The sequence below is a fragment of the Octodon degus genome, unplaced genomic scaffold (assembly GCF_000260255.1).
Source record: "Octodon degus isolate 3935 unplaced genomic scaffold, OctDeg1.0 scaffold00041, whole genome shotgun sequence".
Taxonomy (NCBI): domain Eukaryota; kingdom Metazoa; phylum Chordata; class Mammalia; order Rodentia; family Octodontidae; genus Octodon; species Octodon degus.
In genome coordinates, this window is record NW_004524617.1 from 3,839,023 (window position 1) to 3,848,043 (window position 9,021).

Below are 9,021 nucleotides of genomic sequence, written 5' to 3' on the forward strand. Positions count from 1 at the left end.
CAAAGTAAGCTCAAGGCCACCCTGAACTGCACAGCGACCCTGCCTCAAAAAGGCAAAAGAAAAAAGAAAACTTAGAAGTAACTGTGACAAATGCAGAAGACCTATCCTTATTATTGAAGGAATAAAATATTTACTTTCACACATATGAAATGCTTATTTACATTAATCTTTCAAATTGTACTAGACCTAAAATGCAAGAAATATTTTAGAAATATTTCTATTTCCATAGAAAAGTCACCATTTTCTATGCTGCACTATAGGAAAAAAATCTCCATTTTAGTGGATCAACATTACTAAATTGCCCTCACTAGACAGTATTTGTTTTCCTTCATGACAGAAGGCTCGGAGAAGAGAAATTATTAAGCAGACACAAAGCACTTGTGTGTGCTTCGTGAGATTTAATTTTTGTACTTAACTTTTAACAACTTTTGATCCATCCATGGCCCCTTGATATTTTTAGGACACTGACTGTGCACAGATGCCTCTTGAAAAAACTAAGACTCATAGTCTATTTAAAGGACGCCAGGGATAATAACACAGGCCTGCCCACTACACATTTGAATGCTTAGTTATTGTCTAGTTTGGTGCACTCTTAACTACATTAGTCTGCTCTCTTCACTTAAAATTAATTATTTCCTGTAATGAATTTTAATCAATCCTAATTATTTAAACTATCATTTCTCTTGGGGACCCTGTTGCTTGATTTGATAGTGGCTATTTCCCATTAGATTTAAATCAAGAACTTCAATACTATTTTCCACAGGTATAAAACACAGCAAGAAAAAGACTCATTACAGCCAAAAAAAAATGAAGAAAAGAACAAGACCATGAAAATATACGGCCCTTAAATGAAATATCTGCATGTGCTGTCCAATATATATTCCTCTTACACTTGGAAAGAGCATCTCAAATTCTCTTGAGGGAGCCAGCTCTCCATCTCAGCATGTGGCGTGCCTGAGATCAACTGCACTTCCCATCTGGAGCTCCTGTACTGAATCTGGACTCCAGTGGTTGATTCAGGAGAGAGATGTGGTTGAATACCCCAAGTAGGATTTGTGTACCATCTGCAATAGTTCCTCTTTGCAGCTAAGCCTGGCAGTGTGACTTGGGTCTGCTTCCCTCCTGAAGGGAGAGCTGAATCTACCAAGTCAGAAACTATCCAAGAAAAGTTCAATTTCAGGGAGAGTCAGGTGATACTGTTCGAGTTCAGAATCAAACAGCACCTAAACTGAGCTATTCTTGGCTGGCTGGCGCCACTTAATAAAAAATTCCTTTTCTTTTTTCTTCACTAAGAGTTACATTTTCTAATATTTACACTGTGATGGATACAAGCCATTAGTGACATCATTATGGAGGTGGCAAGATCTCCCATGCCCAGGGAACCAGGGAATCCACTTTTTACACAGTGGCAACAATATACAGTGACAAAAGTGGACCTTCCTTATAGTTGAGCAACCTTAGCAAGAGCTACTGGCTTAACAGGAGTTACTGGAAAAGGTAGAATAGAGAGAAAAATTTTAAATCTGTGATAGGTGGAATGAACAAGCAACTTGGAGCCCTCAATGTTTCAAATTACAGTGAGATATGAGTTTAAAATCAATTTAGTGAGTTTATTTATTTATTTACGTGTGTGTGTGTGTGTGTGTGTGGCCAGCTCAGCCCACCAGGGGGCGGGGCTGACTGGCATGTGGTGCTGGGGATTGAACTGTGGTCCTTTGTGCTTTGCTAAGCTTGTTCCAAGTAGGTGCTTTAGACCACTGAGCCATCTCACCAGCCCAATTTACTGAGTTTTGATTACCTACTGTGCCAAATGAAACACAATGTATTAGAATGGTAAATATTAAGTTCAGTGTACTTCCTAAGATAAAGATTGATGGATGTGATGGTGATCTGGCTGATCTGGCTGGCTAGATGGGTGTCCCCTTCCTCCCAAAGCTGTGGCTTGGTAGAAGATGAAGACCACCCCTGATAAAGGAAAACTGTTTCCTTGGTCAACAATATACGAGTAGCTGTACTCCCCTGGTAGAGCCTCTAAAGAAGCTCTCAAGATAAATATTGATTTATAAAACTTATCTTAGTTGTATGGGTTTGCTGAGTTAAAGAATATATATATATATATATATATATATATATATATATATATAGCATTTGAAAGTCACTATTCTAGGCTTTTTGTATAATGTCTTAAAACTTCTACATGAAGATTTCCCTGTATTTTAATAGACACACAATTAAAGCTCCTACAAGCAGGTGCAGGGGCCTGGGGGTTCAATCCCTGGGCCTGCCACGCCAGCCCCACCCCAGGGGCACACTTAGCAACTGGGCATGGTGGTGAGCGCATATAATCCCAGCTCTTGGGAGGCTGTAAACAGCTGGATCACTATGAGTCCGATCTAGTAGTGAGGTCCTGAACACCCTGTATACCCTTCCCTAAAATACAAAAAAAAAAAAAAAAGCCCCGAAGAAATATTTTATTTTATTTTATGTTTTACAGAACCGGGGATTGAACTCAGGCCCTTAGCGCTTGCCAGGGAAGCACTTATCCTACTGAGCCATCTCCCCAGCCCAGAAATATTTTTTTTAAATGGACACACATTCACTTGGACACTTAAAGATGAATTACATTTCCCAAAATTCTGGAACAGTAGGTCTTGAATAAAGGCCTATAAATAAGTGTTTCACTTTAAGAAATACGACTAGACTCCATAAAAGTGATTCTTAAGTAGAAATCACACTAGAATCAAATGGAAAATTTTTAAATCACATATCCAGGTCCTACCTTGTAGGATTCTGGTTATAGGTCTAGGTAAGGTCTGAGCCTCTGTATTTTTGTTAAAAGTATTCTAAGTTATCCAACACAATATTAAAACTTGAGAATCTCTTTTGTAAACCACATTCTTTAGGATACTAGATGTGTTCCAATCACTTACTGAAAAAAACAAAACAAAACTGAAACATGATTAGGAGTTTCCCAGAGTCCATCTGGCTCTGTGACTAACGTTTTTTCTACATACTTGAAAACTTGTAGTTACATCTCACAAGAGTGGTATCCATAGAGTCAATAAGTCTTTACCACAAAGAATCAGAACACTGGATGTAGAGTCATAAAACCACAGATTTACATTTGCCTTTGCCATCAACCAGCTTTACAACTTAGGCGAGCCATTTGTTTTACCCTTCTTGGCTTATGTTTTCCTAAAGATAAAAGTAAAGACCCTGGACTAGATAGATGATCTCTAAAACCCTCCTTTTCCCATTATCCCATGATCACAGAAGGCTGTTAAAATATTTACTTTATTTTCATTGCAAAAAGACTTTAAGGCAATTAGAATACATGGAATGAATTAGTAAAAACTGCTAGAGATAAAAGTGTCAGTAGTTGACAGACTACCAAGCAATTCACAATTGTTCCAAATTAATTGAATTAAGAACAAAAAAATTAGAAAACTCATTAAAGAAGCTAAGATAGCAGAATTAGATTTGCAGAATAAGACAACAAAAGCCAAAGAGGAGGTCCCAAGCGGGAGGTCTAAGCCCCTTGTGTAGGTAATTTCTGAAAACAATCAAAAGAAGTGACAGATCTAGATCTGGTAGCAGCAGTCAATTTCCCCCAACATGTCTGAGTAGTTGGAAGGGTAGGAAGTGAGCAGTAGCCAGGACACCAATACCTGAGGAAGTACCAGCAGCTGGAACTGAGGAGCCAGAGGGAACAACGGCAACTGGAACTGAAGGGCCAGGAGAAACTGGAGCAGCTGGAGCATTAGGAGAAATAATGGCAATTCATGCTAGAGATGGTCAGGTTCAAGATCTATGCACTCCTGCTGACCACTTAGGAACTGGTAGATCACTTGAGCAAGTTTGTCAGAATGAACATTTTCTACACATGTGAGTGTAGGAAAGAGACAAGGAATAGAAAGGAAACACAGGTGGTCTGGTCTGAATGTCTGCTTCAACAATATTTCCATTTGATGAAGAACAGGTAATCATTTTCTTCATGATGGCTCTTTTCCTATCTGGCAACACACATGCACTCTAGTTAGAAAAGTGACTCAGTTACTTATTGACCACCGAACTGAAATGAAGCATGATGTATTTGCAGAGGAAACACATCCCCAGGAGATGTGAGAGAAGAATGCCAAAGAGCACGCTACCATCTCTGTTGTAGCTACCTGCTCCAAGATAGGAAAGGGCTGCTTTTGGGAAGCATGGCTCCAGGAAGCACTTTATTAGGACAGTGGTTTATAGTAAAGGCCATTTCCACAGAAAGGACCAGCAATTGCTAACTTTCAAAATGATTAGGGAAAAATATAAAAGGAACAGATACTAGAGAGTTCAGACCACTATATACAGCCTGCTTCTAGAAGGTATGTCCTTTGTGTAGATCAAGCAAATGGGAATTAAATTGTCCAGACAATCAAATAGTCTAAAAATTTTTGAATGACCAGAAACTCATTTGTATTAAAGTCACAACCATTGTATGTCTGATTGACTTAGTTTGTTTTCGAAAAAGGTTTTATTTATTTATTTATTTATTTAGTGTGTGTGTGGCCAGTTCAGCCCACCAAGGGGCGGGGCTGGCTGGCATGTGGTGCTGTGGGATTGAACCGTGGTCTCTGTGCTTTGCTTTAGTTTAGGTTGTTCTAAGTAGGTGCTTTAGACCACTGAGTCATCTCACCAGCCCTCGAAAAAGGTTTTAATAGTGAAAAGAAATGTAGTTGATCACAAGTCCGCATCTTGTACAGCAATTAACCACTAAGAATAATATATGCAGTGTATTATTTGTTGAAACTGTACTTCCGATTTGATTTGAAACTGTCTCATTGCTATATGTTTATCAATAAAACTGTAGAAAAAAAAAATGTAGTTGCCTCATTCCCCAGACTGAAGTTACTTTAGTGATATACTCACAGTCCAGAAGAAGGTATTATTTTTAAAATATTTAGAATAATAAACTTCAATGGATTATGTATTCCAAACATGTACTAATAAAAATAATAATGAAGTAAAAAGGATAAATCTTACAATTTTGCATGATTTTTGGAGTTATTACAATATGCAGGAAAATAACATGTAAGAAACAAAATAAAAACTAAATACACACACAAACCACTATAGAGCATCTAAATTATTTCCAGTGGGCTAAAAACAAGGCCTGCTAAGAAGTGAGAGGAAGGTGAGGCCCCAGGTTACGGGACAGATCACAAGCAAGGATTGCTAACAGTTACACGGTGTTATTAGGCAATAACTGTAAAACATATGTAACTAATTCATCTTATGATTCACCAATGTTAAGCTATTGACTAAGCTGAGTAAGAGGTCATTTGTAAAGCAAGAGACAATATTGATAAGTGCTGCTCTCTTGATGACCTCTTCAGCAACAGGTTCCCCCTCCTTCCCAAGAATGAATGAGGGAAGCAGAAGAAGTTAATGCCTATTTCCTAAAGGGGGCATGGTACTGCATGCCTGTATTCCTAGAACTCTAGGAGGCTGAGGCAGGAGGATTTTGAGTTTGAGCTCAGCCTGGGCAACTCAATGACTAAACAAGCCCCTCTTTAAACATAATAAAAAGCTGGGATTTAGTTCAGGGCACAGGCACTGGGTTCAACCTCCACCACTAAAAAAAAAAAAACCTATTTACTCATAGGTATGAGTGTCGGGGGGGGGGGGGGGTAACATGTGCCACAAGGTGGAGACTGAAATCTATTTCAGTTTTTAGGTGTATAACAACCAAAATGCCAATGATAAACTTGAATGTGGGTAGCCCCAGGTAGAGTCAGCATTTTCCCTAGGAAAATGTCACATATAAACCAATCATTTAATCTTAATACAAGAAGGCTATTGGCCAAGAAGGCTATTGGGAATAGCAGGTATGGCCAACACTGGAGTCTTATAATGTACCAGATAATGCTTTGAGTATCCTACATGCATTAACTCATTCATCTTCACCTCAAGCCTATTAATTCCACATTTTTTTCAGTTTTCAGGGAATTCTCTTTATATTTTATCTTTTATGAGTACATTTTTTCAGTACATAAAGAAAGGTCTAACTTTTAATTTCCCCTGCTTAACTGTCAAGGGAAAAGATACAGAATAGGTATAAGAAAATCCAGGATTTGAACTCAGGTCTGAATTCAAATTAAATTTCTATAATATAGTCATAGTCATAATAAATTCATAGTCCTAAATGTGACAAAAAGAGCTATTAAAAAGTGGAGGTTCCAGGGCCGGGGAGATAGCTTGCCTGGCAAGCTAGAATAAGTGCTTGCCTGGCAAGCACAAGGGCCTGAGTTCAATCCCTGGTTCCACAAGAAGAAAAAGTGGAGGTTCCAAATCTTTGCTAGCTACACTTCATGGATACATAAAGAAATAAAAAATTAATTCCAAAATATTAAATAGCCCAATCAAATAGGCAAATGGACTGAACAGACACTTCTCAAAAGATGTGTAGCTAGGTGTGGTGGTGCATGCCTGTAATCCCAGCACTTGGGAGGCTGAGGCAGGAAGATTGTTGAAAGTTTGAGACCAGCCTGGGCTATAAAGTGAGCTCAAGGCCAGCCTGAACTGCATAGTGAGGTTCTGTCTCAAAAAGACAAAAAAAATACTGAAAGACAGGACATACACAGAAAAATATTCAACATCTTTAGCCATTAGGGAAATGTAAATCAAAACTACATTAAGATTCAATCTTAGCTCAGTGAAAATGGCTATCATCAAGAATACAAAATAACAGTTAAGTGCCGACAAGGATGTGGGGAGAAAAAAAACCCTTCTAAACCCAAGGGTGAATGTGAACTAATATGGCCACTTTGGAAATCAATATGGAGGTTTTTCAAATAACTAAAAATAGAGCTACCATTTGATCTAGCTATATTGCTTCTTGATATATGCCTCAAGGAATTCAAGTCACCGTAACATAGGGATACCTGAATCACCATTTTTCATTGCAGCAAAAGATACAATAAAATAGCTGAGAACCAACCTAGGTGAGTGGATAATGAACATGTGGTAATTTACAAAATGGTGTCACTCAACAGTACAAAAAAAATTTTACAGTAGGGCATGGGGGTGCATGCCTATTATCTCAGCACTGAGGAGGCTGATGCAGGAAGCTAGTGGCAAGTCTGAGACCAGCCTGAGCTACAAAGTGAGCTGAAGACCAGCCTGCAGGTTGGGGAGACAGCTCAGCAGAATAAGCACTTGCCTGGCAAGTGCAAGATCCTGAGTTCAATCCCCAGTACCACAAAAAAAAAAAAAGAAAGAAAGAAAACCAGCCTGGAACACATAGTGAGATCTTGTCTCAAAAACACAAAAAAGGCCAGCAAGATAGCTCAGTGGACTGCAGGGACTGGGGTTCCATCCCAGGCACATGCTGTACCAGCCCTGCTCCCGGGCACGGTAGCCTAGAAGCAGACTCACGACATGTTGGCACACACCTATAATCCCAGCACTGGGGAGGATGAAAACAGGAGGATCACTGTGAGTCCAAGCTGCATAGTGAGACTCTGTACCAAATACATACATTTTTTTAAAGTTGTCATTTGCAGAAAAATACATACATGTGGATATCATGTTGACTGAAATAAGACTCAAAGATAAGTATCTCATGATCTCCTTAATCTACACAATCTTAAAAAGATAAAAAGAAAGTAGATGGAAGACCATTATTAGTTAACAGGAAGAGAAGAAGGACGGGGGACATAAAATATTGAATAGTAGACAAGAATACAACCAACATATTACGCACACTTGAAGTTTCCTCCAAAATGTGAAACTTGTGGGAAGGGTGAAGAAGATGATAGAGAAAAGGGATTGAAGTACATTATGAACAAGCCTGCCAAGATACAACTCATTAATATGTATAACAAATATGTACTGATAAAAAGTTGAAAACTGCATGGCAAAAAATTTGAGGATAAAAAAAGAATTCTGACCATAATTTGTAGTCCCAAGAAAGAGTTTAATGTGTTATGTGGAAACATCTTTGTGAGACAAACTGAGGACTGGGAGAATAAACCTGGAAAAATACTTGAGGAAAAAAATCTAAATCAGTTTCTTTTTATTTAAACTAGCCAGTGTTGAAGAATTCAATCAGTAAAACATATAGCAATATTGCTTATCCAGAATTCAGGGAGCTGTAAGTCAATCATACAACTGTGGGAATAAAGACTGAATTTCTTTTTGAATTAGATGTGATCCATCCTACTAATCTGTCTTTTGATTGGTGAACTGAGTCCAGGGGTTTTAGGTGGTTTGCTAACTATGGCTTCTTTTGCTCATTCTTTGAAACAAAACTCAGTTCTAGAAAATTTTGAGTTCTAAGTTCCTTCAGACTCCTCAATAGATAACAAGATAGGTTATCAAGCCCTTTAAAAATACTTACGAAGACAATGCTGAAAGGAAAAATATCAGAGTCAAGGATAACTAAAGAGAGGGAAAAGAAGCCAAATGCCAACTTCAGATCCAGGGTCCCAAAGCTCTTGCCAATCCACCAATGATGTCATCATAGTAAATGGCTGTGTCACAGTGCAATAGCAAATATCCCTTCTCAGTATTTCACTTTTTCAGCAAACCTATGTCCTGGACACCAGGGGTGTTCGGAAATTCACCCATCCTGCATTACCTGTCACTACCCTGTTGGTGAATGAATTTGTGTCTAAACCATGAGCAAAGAAAGTGACACAGGAAGGAATGTTTAAAAACAGAAAATATATAAACTGCTCCTTTAATTCTGTTTAATACTGTTCATGAGTTATGCAACTCAATACAACATAGAAAACTGAAGACAAGATTAGGCCTAGAGTGCTAGAAATTTACAAAGGGAAGAGATAAGGAACAAAACATAAAAAGAGATTGGTATGAACTGAACTGGCTGTGTGCCCCCCCAAAAATTCTGATGGTCAAATCCTAATTCCTAATTTTATGGTATGAGAAAGTATCTGAGACACTGTTGGGGCATGAGGGTAAAACCTTCATGAATGGGATCAGTATCCTTAGAAAAGGATAGGATATAATAAAAAAAAA

At 38.3% G+C, this 9,021-nt stretch overlaps 1 protein-coding gene across 1 annotated transcript in view; it reads right to left on the reverse strand.

The window, feature by feature from the left end:
• Positions 1–9,021, reverse strand: part of Gk (glycerol kinase) — an 89,880-nt gene that overhangs the window by 45,672 nt on the left and 35,187 nt on the right. Inside the window, exon 5 of the mRNA XM_023715408.1 lies at positions 3,669–3,752. Within this exon, the coding sequence (XP_023571176.1) occupies positions 3,669–3,752 (84 nt within the window). The remainder of the gene's footprint in view (positions 1–3,668; positions 3,753–9,021) is intronic.